General features: G+C 44.8%; 1 protein-coding gene across 4 annotated transcripts in view; it reads left to right on the plus strand.

The window, feature by feature from the left end:
* CARD11 (caspase recruitment domain family member 11) overlaps positions 1 to 14866 on the plus strand; it is a 663926-nt gene that overhangs the window by 290890 nt on the left and 358170 nt on the right. For all 4 annotated transcript variants that reach the window (XM_086940703.1, XM_086940702.1, XM_086940700.1 and 1 more), the window contains exon 7: positions 7318 to 7443. In XM_086940703.1, coding sequence (XP_086796829.1) covers positions 7318 to 7443 — 126 coding nt within the window. The remainder of the gene's footprint in view (positions 1 to 7317; positions 7444 to 14866) is intronic.

The following is a 14866-nucleotide window of genomic DNA, read 5'->3' on the forward strand; positions in this document are numbered from 1 at the left end:
GAAACGCTTTACTTCGATCTTTAGGATCAAAAAAGCAACATACATTGCACAAAACAAATATCATATAAATACAAACACACACACATAAAAAAAAATTAAATATAATTTCCCCTCCAAGACAGGTACTTTTTGGGACCAGCCCCACCAACAGCTCTTACAATAATGACTTATTTTTTAGCTATAATTTGAAAGAGCAAGTGCAAATACATATAAAATACTGCTTCCTAATAGAAAGAAGTTAATTAGAAACATATAAAACAAGGTTGTCACTATTTTTAAACATAGACAGGGGTTTTCACAAGCCATTATTGTAAAATAAAAATATTATAGCCTTAGCTATTTCAATTAAGATATTGCTTAATATCTTCAAATTAAGATATTTCGTGTTTGGATAGCAAAACACACACGATGATGGACGGAATGTTGCACATTGGCAAAACATTCACCCCCAGTCACAGATCTGGGTTTAATCCATCGTTATTTTGCTCACCACGCCACCCCAGTTCAGACATGGCAATATGCAAATCAGTCTTGACACTGTGCCTCATGGGAACAGTCCTGCCCGAACTGCCAAGCCATGTCTTCCCTGGACCGGAATCAAGCATCCTAGGACCGGTTTCTGGCTATCAGCCGTCATCAGCCAGGATAGCTTGACTCCAGTGGCGTAGTGAGCACGGGACCCACATCTGGGCAGACCCTTCCCACATAGGGTAAACAGCAAAACACACAAGATTATGGAAACCGGTCCTAGGATGCTTGATTCCGGTCCAGGGAAGACATTGCTTGGGGGTTCGGTCGGTTTGGATGCCATCTGATTTTGTTAGCACTTTTTCTTAGGACCTGTTGCTCCTTGTTTCCTATTTCCATTTTAAGAAGTGTTTTTCTAGTGGTGGGACTTTTTTCGTTTTTGGTTAGTTGGTGTTTTTGTCAGGTTTGTCAGCATGGGCACTCTGGTAAAGTTTCTCAGCCTCTATCGTGAAGGAGTTTTGGATTCACGCAAGTTACCAATTTTTATAGTGTTTGTGGGGTTTTCAAATCTTTAAGTCTCAGCAGAGTTGGCTGGGAAATGTCCCCTGTGAATTAATTCCAGGAGAACTTTTTGTAGCATTTTTGCTAAATATCATTAATTTTGCCTCCATAAATCCCCAGCTCAACCTCCATCATCCTTTGCCTGATGACTATCTCCATCATATTCCTCGGGTTTACTTCGTTTCGAGTACTGTTTTTGCAGTGTCTTCCTGGACAGCTAACCCTAGGCAGCTATAGAGCTGGCAGATTGAGTCATGCATTCTGGTGTAGGAAGCTGCTAGGGTCTTGATTTCTTGGATGGTTAAAAAGAAGAGTGATACACAAACCCTCCAGCATATCATCTTCTGCATAAGATTTGTCTTCGTCGTTGGCATCCGTCACTCCAGCTATCTGTCCAAAAAGCAGTTTTCTTGGATGGGTGGATTTCAAAAAGAAGAGTTAAACACACACCCTCCAGCATCTTATCATATGCATAAGATGTGTCTTCATCGCTGAGATGCATAAGATGGGTCTTCATCCCTGAGATGCATAAGATAGGTCTTCATCGCTGAGATGATTAAGATAGGTCTTCATCGCTGAGATGCATAAGATCGGTCTTCATCGCTGACTTTCCGAACCCCAGCTGTCTACAAAAAGAAGTACTCTGCTTGATCTACAGAGTAAAGAAAAAGGATTCTGTGTCTAGACGGAACCACTCTGTTCATTGGTCTTTACCATTAGATGTCTTTATGGGTTTGGTTCTCACTTCTTGATGGATACATTTATCTGGTACCAAACACTTTGCGATCTCCAGTAAGGTGATCGGCTTCTGCTAGTAGCCCCCAAATATAAAGCATCTAATTACCCTTCCTCTGTCCCTGCTTCAGGTCTCGTCTGTTCCCACCTTCAGGAAAGCTGCAAATACCTGTTTTCTGCTTAAATTCCATGTGACACACTGGGAATAAGTCCTGCACCAGTCCATGGTGTGTGAAATATAGAAACATTAATATGGAAGTAAAACAGGGCTTTTCTCCCAGAATTTTCCCTTGAATAAGGTGTCCACAGGGGGCGTCACATATTAGGCGCACAGTCCCGATCTGGCCCATAATGCGCTGTTAAATATTTGCATCTGGCAGGTGCGAACTTGTGCTTGCACCGGCAACACAGCCTTAGCGACAGTGGACTAACTGTTTGAACCTTGTGATCCACCTTTCACTGCCTGAGGCAGATCCGGGCTCAGGGGTCGATTGGATGGCGGTGAATCCGCATCCTCCGGGCCGGCGGAAGCCACCGCCGGCCCAGAGGATGCGGATTCACCGCTGCGGACCTCCAAAACACCACCAGCCACATTAGGATTGCGGCGGGATCAGCAGCGGACGGCAAGTCCATCTGCCGCTGATCCGCGGGATGTTGTCCGCAATTTGGTGGCGGAGTCTGCAAGACACCGCCAGCCAAATTACGAAGGGTGAGGAAACATGCTTTTCTGCGGCAGTGGAAAAGTATGTGTACCAATGCTTCTGGGGGCCCGTTGGGGCCCCCAGGGTGTTGTGGGGTGGGGGGTGCACATGGGGGGTACCTATGGTACCCCCCTGCATATGCATGCACAAAGCGGCAGGCACCGCGCGGTGCCTGCCGCTTTGTGCATGCATATGCAAAGCATGCAATTTTAACCTTGCGGCTGGCGCTGCTTCAAGCAGCACCCGCCGCAAGGTTACAGATACGGGATGTGACCGCCAGGGTGGCGGTCATCTCCTAATTTGCATGGAGGGACCGCTGCTGCCCCTGTGGACGGCCCCTCCACCTCCGCAGGTCCGTCCGCCATCCTATTGAGGCCCAAAGTTTCCAGAGGAAGCAGGGAACCCTGCAAGAAGGTGCAATGGGTGACAACCCATCTGCGGGTGCCATCTGAGGAGTCCATGGGCTGCCCGTGCTTCCTTCCTAAGGGACGTATTAGCTGTGCACCACCTCATATGTTGAGCACATTCAGTGTGCATCTTGACAGCTTCTTTGCCCTGCGCCTGCCTCTATAATACAGCTCGGGCGCAAAGGTAAATGGGCCGTGCTTCCATGCAAATGAGTTTCTGTTGCCTTTGGATGGTGCTTGTGAATTTTTTTGTGTTGGGTGATCATTACACAGAAAAGACTGAATGAGCATCTGCTGCACCTTCTGTAATACCAAAGTAACCTTAGACCACAAAAAGCGAGCGCAAATACTAAGGGTGGGCAAAGAATTCCGCTCCATTGGCGAAGTTTGCTGAGTTTTGCCCACTTCATGCGGAGTTCCCAAAAACTCAGCGAAGTGACGCTGCACAGAGTAACGGTAAGTTGGCGAGCCCTCACAAGAAAAAAAACGCACACTAGACCTCTCGGTAAGAATTCTCAATGCGGGCATTCACGACATGTAGTGAAAATCCACAGAGCGTGGTGGTGGAGTTTTTACGGCATTTGGCAGACTTCCGCAGAGAAAAATCCAGCAAACGTCGCCCAGCCCTAGCAAATACCCACCTTGCCCCAGAAGTACAGTCTGCAACACAACCCCAGATATTTTCTTAACAATGGTAGTATATAATATTTTGCATTTTAATGTGGTACTTGCAAGGTCTTTTTTTCTGTATGTTGTAGTCATGTTCACAACATGAGAGAGGTGTGGCGCAGTGGCCAGGACGGCTGACTCCGAAGCACCGGGCTCACGTTTCGATCCCCGGAGCTGGTGGTAGCTCAGCCCAGCACTATGTAACTCTGGGCAATAGCTCGCTTAATCTTCCTGACGGCCCCCAGCGCCTAGAGACCCTTAGGGGTAATTAGTTCGCGCTTTACAAATGCTGGGATATTATTTATTATTATTACCATTTCTTGGCTGAATTGCACTCGGCATACCGACCTTGGAAGAATGAAATACTATTTTAGTCCTGTTAGAGTTTGAATCGATGTCCTACATGGTACACACTTGTTTCAGAAGCTGAGTATTAAGTTTACATAATTCTCTGAATAGTATAAGGAGCTTTTGTACGTTAAGAATACTCCAGTGATATGTGTCACACGTTCGGAACTATTTCAAGTAAAAGTTGTTTTGATCTGCACCACTTCTGTCTTGTGATTTGAATTTATTGTGTTTTCCCCAAAGTCCATCACTTCCAAGTTTTGCTCAGTAGCTCCTAGTGGGATTCAATGTATTTCGTTTTTGTGGAACATTTGATTTCAGTGCCCCCTGCTGCTTAGTGCCATGAAGCCCTGTGAAGAAGCCATTTCATCTCTACACAAAAACAACTCCCAAAACAACAGCAGATGCCATTTGTTTGCACAAGTCGGTTTTACTTATCATGGTGTCCTCTGATTAAACCCTGCACATTGTACCCTGTGGCACACAGGTTGCACATTGATCGCTGCTGCGGGTGCATCCTTCCACAGACCTGTTTTAGCACGATCTGTGTCCCGTGCAGAGACCCCACGAAGGGCTTTTAGCAAGCTAGAAACAGACTGTAATCAGGCTTGGAAAGCTCTCGGCCCCAAGGCTCCCACCGGAGCTGGTGAGTGGGAGAGAGCTGCAGAGGACACCGTGGGCCTAAAAGTCAGGGGCAGCAAGGTAGCAATTCACTCCGAGGGAGTCTAATGGCCACAGCGTGGAGTTCGAGAACAGAGCCAGCAGGCGAGGCACAATAACACATTAAGTGCAAAAACAAAATATCACAAAAGCACTGGTAGACTGTTCGAAATTCTATATATAAAAGGATCGAAAGAGTAATGTAGTTGGTGTTTGTCTAAGGCACTACTGCAAGCAATCCTGTTTTGTATATGTACACCCCACCAATCTTGCAAGAAGGCCAGGCATGGGTGTGGCATCTTTTATGGTGAGGGTGAAGGGCATCATAATGTGCAGTTTGGGTGCACAGGTGCCAAGTGTTCCTGGTCCATGCTTGATGGGGTGCTCCTGCCCATGTTTTTTTCTTCGAATTCTTGGACCAGGAGGACTGTTTTGTAATGGAATAAACAAGACTACAATTCCCAGAAGTCAAAGAAAAAGCCTGGATTGGATAAGGGACCTGGTAAAATTGGAAAGTTCTGTGTGCATTTTGGAGATACACTTCCAACTAATATAAATGCATTGATGATGCTGGCAGAAAAAAGAGCAATGGACCCTTCAAAGTGCTTTATGCCACTCTAAGACTGCCTTAAAGCGCTGAATGGTGAAATAGATGGAAAGGAGAAACCAAGAGTGAGAACAGTACGAACCGAATTAGAAGGAATGAGAATGTAGCTACTATAGCCTTAGAGCCTGTCATAGTGGGCTCTACTGGCCATTATAGGCCCACGCCAGCATTACAGGCCTGAGCCGAAGGTAAGGGCCTTTATCAAGGGAGCAGGTCGTTACTAGCCAGTAGAGACTACCATGGAGGGCTCTAAGGCTCTTAGAACATTCCGCCCCTAGAGGGCAGAATATTTTAATTTGTAAACCAAAAGCCTCAGGGACCCTGTGAGGCCTTTTGTTCACTGCAAAAGCTGTGAACAAAAATTGGAATGTTGGAGCTCCGGGCTAAGAATTTGAAGCCAGGAGCACTTCATTTTTTCAATAGAGCTCCCAACATTCCATTGTTCTAATATAGCCCTAGAGCCTGACCTAGCAGGCTCTACCGGCCATTAAAGGCCCGCTCCAGTGTTAAAGGCCCAGCATCAGGATTGGCCTGAGCGACTTCGATTTGCGCTCCCAGGGAGACTGGGAGCCTGTGACTGCTGTCTCCAACCCAGCAATGCAGTTGGGGGTTGAGAGAGCTTCAGTGCACATTACTCCTTGGCCTGCCCAAGACGGCTGGCCAAACCATCATTTTCACTGAATCATGGTGCTCACCACTTTCCGTCCATGACTGCCCCTTCCACCCCACTCCAATGCAACCAAGACTCAACCAGGAGAGAAAAATAAAATGACAATAAACTTGGTTTATTATAATTTTATTTTTAAAGTGTTTGAAGCTGCTGGCGGGGAGGGTGGCGACACTCCTCTGCCATAGTGGATGAGCCGCCTCTGAGCGTATTAACAGAACAAATACAGCTCTAGTTCGGATGACACAGTTAGAGCACAAGCAACAATCCAGACAGCGGCAGCTCCTCCGCTAATGCAGCGAAGCTTCACCCCACTGCTCTCTGAGCAGTGCAAAGGAAAAATAAAATTATAATGACAGAATGCTATTATCATTTTGTTTTTAGCATGGAGCTTGGAGCTAGGTTAGGGCCGGGCGTGCTGGGCGCATATCAGAGGGAGGAGTGGTTGGTGCACCATAAGAGCGCATGACGGTTTGGATGGCCAAACCGTCATGCACACTTAGCATGTTCTCCTCCCGACTGTATTGCACAGCCTCAGTGGAGAACATGCAGAGTCTCCCACTCCCTGTCTGAGGCCGCTCAGACCAATCATGACGCAGCTGTCATGCTGGTGACAGCAGCATCGTGATAGACTAGCGGAGCCTGGGTGCTGCCGGGAGCCAGAAAACAGGGAGAGGCGTGGTTGGCGACCGGCGACCAGCAGGTAAGTCTTCTTTTTTTTCTTTTTGTCTAACATCCACGGTTTAGTGGTTACGCACATCACTGATAGTTTAATCTACCCAGAATTAGTGGCACATCTGGTACAGCATTTGAATTAATATCCTTGCCCTAAAGCTGGTGTCTCCAAACCGGTCCTAGAGGGCCGGATCCATGCCAGATTTTTTGGACATCCCCATTGAGATACATGTAGCTATTTAAAAAATCTGGCATGGATCCGGCCCTCCAGGACCCGTTTGGAGACCCCGGCCCTAAAGGATCCACACCAGTGCTTTCATTCGGGTAGTTCTATACTGACTGCCAGTTTATTAGACCCTATTCAGTGATGATTTCCTCAATGTTACCCTGTATCTAAACACTCTGTTGATCTAGCCAAGAGAAGTTCATGGTATTTCGTGTCACTTATTTATTGATCCAACTTAGTACCAATCTCTCTTCTTTTTTTATAATTTGTACGCTTGTGTCCTCCTTACAATGTGGTCTCATTCTTGGCTGGTTCTTTGTTAGGTATTTCTAGCCAGGTGCAATTACATCATCCACATATCTTTTTTTAATTCTGAGGACACCCTGCCAATTTTAGTCCTTGTAGAAAAATACTAGCATGTTTGTTTTAGCCATGCACTGCATCTGTCTTGTTTTGCACATTCAGGGCCACCATGATATTGTAATTTACAATAGACATTACGGAAAAGAAAATAAGAGGTCCTTTTAAAGAATTGGACAGGGATTTCTTACATCAATCTAGGCGTCTCATTGATAATTTACACTCTTTTCCAGTATTTGGAGGAGAAGGAGGACCTGGAGTTGAAGTGCTCAACGCTAGTCAAAGACTGTGAAATGTACAAGCACCGCATGACCACCATCATGATACAGCTGGAAGAAGTCGAAAAGGAGCGAGACCAGGTATCGTTAATCGTTATACTATACTATTGGCTTTAGATTGTGGCCTGTTGTCTATTTCTCCTCTGGCCCATTGTATCAGTACAGTATTACACAGAATTCCACAAAATGGCTGCTTACTTACCGGCACTCTTTTTGATTTGCTATATGCCCTTGCGGTTGTATGTCACATCAGTGTTGAAATATCCACCTGCTGATATAACATGACCACAATATTGACTCTCTCAAGATAAGTGTAAGAGTCAGGATAAGTGTAGATGTACTGTTACTAAGTCCACTGTGATGATATCGTTGGAGTCAATATTATGGTCACCAGTAGCGCCTAGCATCTGGGGGGGGGGGGCGAAACTCCCTTGACCAATCAGGCCACTGCTCCCATGCTGTGAGAGCAGTGCCCTGATTGGAGGGAGCGCCCTAACTCAGAGCTCCACAGCACCCTGGAGGCCTGTTCCTATTCTAACCCATCTGTCTTAAGATAGCTGGGTTAGAGATGTTTGAAATGCTTATGTGAAGCTGGCCATCTCAAAACGGCTGGCCAAAAAGACATGCGCACTTTATACATGAGTGCATAAGTGCATAGACAGCCCACCCTCCTCCATGCTGTTGTCACTCAGCAGCGACCCCGACCTCATCCTGATGCTTGGCACAAGACGGGGATGAAACTTAAAAGGGTTATAAATTACTATTTTATTTTTCATGGGGTATTGGGGGGATTTTAGGTGAGGTGACCCTCTTTCGCTCCAATGGAGAAGCCACCCCCTGATCACAGTACATCTGTAGGCTGACATTTTGACTGCCATATTATGGCCCCACATCGGCCTTCCATTCCCCTTTTCTGTGTTTTTCTTTGTTCTTATAACGTAACTATTTTGCTATGAGGCATAAAAGTCCCTGAATCTATTTATTGTTATGTCATCTTTCAAGAAAAGCTCCAAAAAGAGCAGTGTAACTAGACTTTCACAGACAGAACCCTTGAGACGCGATAATGAACCTGCCCGTTTACGGGTAAGAAGTTATAGCAAAGCTGTAAGTTGTTACCACCATACTAAAAACTGCATTAATGCCACCGAGTATAGCTGTTTCTATATCAGCTGTTATCATCTTAGATACCATTACTTTTGAAAATAACATCCGTTAACATTGGTACTACCCAGCATTTTTACATCCTCTCTTTGGCAGTTTTAAGATTCCAGAAATCTGGACATTACAAAGAAGTGTGGTATTCTCCACTATTTCTATTTCTAACAAATTTTGTAATACATGAGTGGAGTAATAATTTCAAGTCACCTGATGGCATTACTTACATCTAAAAATTAGACTGCACCCAATATATCCTTCATGTACAAAATGAGGAAATAAAAAGTGTTTTAAGGACTGGGAATCTACTATGGGGTGTATTGTCTTTGAGCAAATTCTAACAATTACTCGTAAATGTCAATTCAATGTGGCAGGGACTTAGGTAAGTTCATCAAAGGGTTTGCAAAAAATATATTTCTGACTGTTTAAAAAATGCACAACATCCCCCCTGCAAACTTAGGCCTTGGTAAAAAAGTGCATCGAATGACAAGTGGAATAGGCAACTATGTTCATAAAATTCCCCCCAAAATTGTGTGCTGGTGCTTGGGCAAGTTCTCCAGGATAACAGGTCTGGGCACGGACTACCTTAAAATTTTAGACACCCCAAAATGTACCTCAATCAGAATGCCCAAATTTTGCAGGATAAGAGACAATGCTAAACATCAATTGCATGAGCCATTGTGTCTATGCATCAAGGTACCTCCCAAAAGGCTAACAATCTGGGAAATACAAATTATTAAGTAAATGGGCCCATCTCAATAACTTAGTTATAGATCAAATAAAAATTAAGGGGTTTTATTACAAATTCAAAAATAGGTGACACAGAGTCAATGCCATGAAGTCTCTCAATATAAAGTTAGACAGAGAATGCAAGATCAGAAATTAATATAAGTTCCGAATGGGCAGCAAAATATAGAGATTCAAGGCATCCCAGCAGAACATTAAAGGCTTCTGGCTCACCACCAAAATCAAGGGCTTTTATACATTATTTTCACTTATGTAACTACAGGATCTGCAGACTCATGGTGGGTGTGAGTAAATGCATCATTTCAACAGCACACCATACCACATGAAAACAAACATGATATGATCTTAACAACTAAGCACTGTCTCACCACATGAATACTTATTCAGCACCCTCTGTGCTAATATCCGTTGATGCTAGAACAAAACTAGATACCTTCTCCAATTGCATCTGGTATGAACGAATAGGCACAGTGAACCAGCGGAAGGACCTTGGAAACGTTGTGGTTGTAACTGAGCTGGGGAAAGATCACCAAGAGCAGCAAACCAATAACATTATAAAAAAGTCATTACATTTCAGCTTCACTGCAGGTAGTGGGAGGTGGGTGGGGGTAGGGGAAAACATGAGTGAGAGAGGTGACCTCATTTGGGGAAAGATGACGTTCTTACCTAAATTGTGGGCTTATTGTTAATAATGCACAAAAATATAAATCCACAAAAACTCTACATATGGGAGAAGGTAAAAAATTATTCACAATATGATTGGAAATAAGTTTTAAACATTGGAATGTTGGAAACTCCTTTGAAGGTGAAAGGATGTTGTAGAAGGCAACCAATCAGTGGTAACAGACCTCTGTTCCAGCAGTTCAATCTTTCTATTTCTCTTCTAGCTATTTAAGTTAGAAACTTCTGCATTCCATGGGTAGACTGTTCCAACAGCATTGTAGTCCATAGCCAGGGGGCATTACCAGATGATAAATGTTAATTTTATCGTTAGAGGCTCTTGCACACAGCTCAGATGTAAATAACTCAGAGGAGGGCAACAGGAATAGCACTCTCCAAGCCACATGTCTGTGTTTTCCAGAGTTAAGTTCAATCTGAAAATAACTATAAAAACCCAAGCAAAATTGAGGTATGGTGTACCATTCAGCATTGCATAACTTCCATTTGCAGTTCCTTTAATTAACTGATGGCAGAGACAAGAAAAACATAATTAATCACTGGATGGTGTCGAGCTCAAATAGGTAAGCAACTTTTGGGTTGCAATCTCTGGACCACCTAACGTTTCACCTCCTGAAGTGCAAGGCTTAAATAAACAACGTGGCTTATACAGGCAGTGCAAATGCCAAAGGCAGAAATTACCAGGTAGTGAAGATGTTGGGGGGAACGCTTCCTTCCCTGGGTCAAGGTTCAATGTGTATTGGGTTGCAAGTCCAGATTTCTAACCACCTGCTTACTACCAGTATTTAGCCTGATTCTGTGAACTTTAAATCTATTCCAAAAGACTATCCGAAGAATGGATTCATAAAGGAACTGACCAAATGCATATAAAATTGGTTACATGCGGATGCTAGGAGTAAAAGCCTTGTTTCCTGATTCCATAGTTTCCAACTTGATGACCGCAGCATAACAGGGTTGGGAGGGCGTTTTCCCCAGCAAGGCCAGAAATACTCTTTCCCTGGGAGTGTCTTGGGAGCCCTGCTTAGATTTTGAATGAGGTGTGTATTACCAGTAGATTTTTGTAAAGTGGTAAAGCTGAGATACAATATCAAGCCTCAAAGCTTCATGGCTAAAACTCCCTTACTGAGCCATATTTTGGTCAGTTCGCTTCAATACATTTTGTAAACCTTAGAAAAACACTGTCTCTGGCAAATGCTTAGTACACTGAAAAGTAGAGACACTGATAATCAAGTCAAGTCAAGTCAAGTCAACAAGACTTTATTCGGTTTTGATTCAAACCATAAAAGTGCATTTACAGTGTTAACAAATTTAAAACATATTAAAACACACAATAATTAAAATACATGAGCAATTAGTGCAAAAGTGCAGGGTACAACAAATTTCATAAAAAGTAAGTTCATTTAGTACAGATAGAAAAATCAACAGAGATACCATCATTGGTCCAAACAATTTCTCATCTTAATGGACAATTTTAAAAATTCAGTAACTTGAAGAATACTGTCACTGTGCAAAAGCTGCAAGTACAATAATGCTGGTCTGATTTGATTAAAATTGAGTTTCTTTAAAAGATTGACAAGATAGCTTTTACGGGGATATTCATAATATTTACATACATTGTTTCCCTGCGGTTTCGCCTAGATATTTGTCATTTGATCCACATTGCCAGAATTACCATTCCCTTGGCCCAAAGACTCCTCCCGTCAATCACATGCCTCTAGCCTGAGAGCAAGTCAAATCTATTCTGTGTTTCCACCATGAACCCATTCCTGTTTTGATTAACAACATTGTATAGGTATGGTGGTGTTGGAGCCAAGGGCTGAGGTTGAAACAGTGGCCTAAAATTCCTGTGTCTAGCAGGGGCTTTAATCAAGTGAGTATAAAAATATCCAAGTGGACGGACACTAATGCTATTTGCATCGGACAATAAAGATGATGCTCTCAGTAAAACTGTTGCCACATGTTGGGGATGCCTAAAATTGATAACAATACAATCCCCATTGTTTAACTTTTTAGATGGGCCAATCTAGTTTACCCTTCTCACTGAGAGTATCTGAATATGCTGTTGGAAATCCACAATTATAATTCAACCAGGCTACTGCTTTATTTTTTAATGAATCATGAGTTTCCCCGCGCGGCTGGACAGGATGATCTTCTATAGTTGGAACATTAGTCAAGACAGCCACATAAGGTGCGCAGTCAGGTGGAAGATTGATAAAACGGCTTCTTCTTATTTGCCTAAAATCTGACCTACCATTCTGTTCTACAGATGTTATCACAGTCAGGTCAGTTTTTGGAGGGGGTTTAAGTGGAGTGTTCTCTGCTACAGTAACTTGCTGACAGATCTCCTGTGCCAGCTCCCTCAAAGGGCCGTGCCCTGTTACCACAGCCCTAGAACTGACAGACGGGGCCACAGGCTGGTGTATTGATAATAGGCCACCTAGTCTATCTACCTATAGGGCTAAGGTATCAAGCTTACTTGACAGGGGTCTAAGCAGCTCTTCAATTTTTACCATCATTCTCCCTTCTAGGGTACTTAACAAGAGAGGAAGTTGTTCAATTTGTATTTTAAGACCACCCTCATTGTTTCCCTCAGAAGGACAAGAGCCTGTGATAGGGCCATTACTAACTGATGTAGCTGAATCGGCTCTTTTTTTATTATGCTTCCCCCCCTTTTAAGCTGTAGTTTTCTACAATTTCTCACCGGTCTCGTCACTGGCTGTACCAGTTCAATTTCCTCAGTGGAAGTATCAGGGCAGTCTTCATGTATCTCTACATCACACAGCGGAAATAGCGCTGCAAACGGAGACTTTCTGCCAATTTCGGCCGCCATTCCCCTCGCCAAGCCACGGGACACGCCCACTTGCGAGGCCAGGCCCCCCCGCAACAAGTATTTAAAGCGCGCTGACCTAATAGCGTCGCATGTTAATTTGTGGAACCTCCTGAGGCTCAGCCGGGAGTAGTGAAACTGATCGCAGCATTTCTTTTTTAAAACTGCACTGAACTTGAATTTTAAAGCACTCACTCGCTTCCTGGCACCAGATCTTCTTGGGCAGGCACTCCACACACAGCGGAATTAGCGCTGCAAATGGAGACTTTCTGCGAATTTCGGCCGCCATTCCCCTCGCCAAGCCACGGGACACGCCCACTTGCGAGGCCACGCCCCCCGTACCCGTTCCCTTCGCCACCCATAAATATGTGCATTTAGCGGAAGCACAGCGGACGAGCGCAGCGGGCGCGACGTTTGCGCGCCGAAGGCGCGCTTAAGGCAAGCTCGTCTGCGCTCGTCCGCGCCGAGACCGGGCTAAGGGCTATACCCCCTAACTCCCAGCGGCTGGAACCCAGGTACTGTAATGCTGAAACTTTACACAGTCTCAGACCCCCTACTAGAGACTGTTCGGAACACCCCTACTATGCGGAAGACATGCCACAAACCTGTCCAAAATGTAATTTGTCCCTTAAACCAAAACCGTCCCCACCTCCAACTCACGAGTACTCTATGTTCCTGCTAAATTGCAGATCCCTGCCTAAACATAGAACGGAACTTGCCCTGCTTCTTGAAGAACGCAAGCCGGACATAGCGTTTCTGACAGAAACGTGGCTTGCTTCTGATTCGGACCCTGTTCTAGCCTCCGCCCTCCCCCCAGGTTTTCAAATCATTCGTCAGGACCGCCCTGTGGGGAGAGGAGGAGGCGTCGCAATTATATACAGCGACCAATTCCACTGCCGAATAATCACTGAAACCATCCCTGACTGTGAAAGTATAGCCTTCAGTATCGAACTTTCCCCCAATCTCTGCTTCTCGGGAACGCTAATTTACCGTCCCCCTGGTCCGCCCAAACAGTTCCATAACCAGCTCCCTCCTATTATGGCCGACCGTGTTAGCACTTGTGCTAACTTCACTTTGCTAGGAGATTTTAACTTTCATTTTGAGGCTGTATTAGATCATACTGTCTCCACTCTTTCAGACGACCTAGCCGCCCTGCAACTTAAGCAACACGTCAAATCGTCGACTCATGTCAAAGGCCATCTGCTGGACCCCATCTTCAGTAACTGTGCAAACTTGGTTACTGGGCCCCCAATTCCCCTCCCTTGGACGGACCACTTTCTGGTGCCTTTCACCTGGACCGTTCCTAAGCCCCCTCCAATTGGCCTTACGACAAGATTCGCCAGAGCCTGGCCCCGCCTTCCAATTGATGACTGGACGCTTAAACTTGCTAACAACCAGTCCCCCCAGATAGAGGACCCCTGTTTAGCCAATCAGGCCTATGAAACTTGGATCACCCAAACTTTAGATGCCACCCTCCCTAAAAGCAAAATCACGCTCAAACGGCCTCAAAAATCTCCCCCCTGGTACTCAGCGGTTCTCAGGGAAAAGAAACGCCAATGTAGAAGAACAGAAAGACGTTGGCGCCTAGACTACTCCCCTGCAAGCAAAACTCTCTATCGTAACTCAATCAATGATTATAAAGCGGAGATCAAAGCCTCCCAAACCGTATACATCTCGAACAGAATCACTCTGGCCAAATCAAAACCCAAGGAAATCTTTCAGATTATAAAAAAACTTTCCAAACCCCCAACCAGCCTGTACGAAACCAAATCTATAGATCATTAAAATGATGTAGCAGTGTTCTTTCATCAAAAAGTAAACAAAATTTATTCATCTTTCCCCTCCTCCACCACCGCTTCCCTCAACAATCTCAATACAACCATAACAAATTTCACCTCTCAATCATCTCCAACCCTGACCCATTTTCCCCTTTTTCATTCGGTATCTATAGAAACCACAGCTCGGAAAGTGAAATCTGGGTCTCCGGAAGACCCAGCCCCGCCAGAGGTCTTAATGTCAGCTTCTCAGATTATTCTGCCAACAATCATGGATGTCCTCAATGCATCCATTACCTCTGGCACGGTCCCCCCGGGTTGG

Source organism: Lissotriton vulgaris, chromosome 10 (assembly GCF_964263255.1).
Source record: "Lissotriton vulgaris chromosome 10, aLisVul1.2, whole genome shotgun sequence".
NCBI classification, from domain to species: Eukaryota; Metazoa; Chordata; class Amphibia; order Caudata; family Salamandridae; genus Lissotriton; species Lissotriton vulgaris.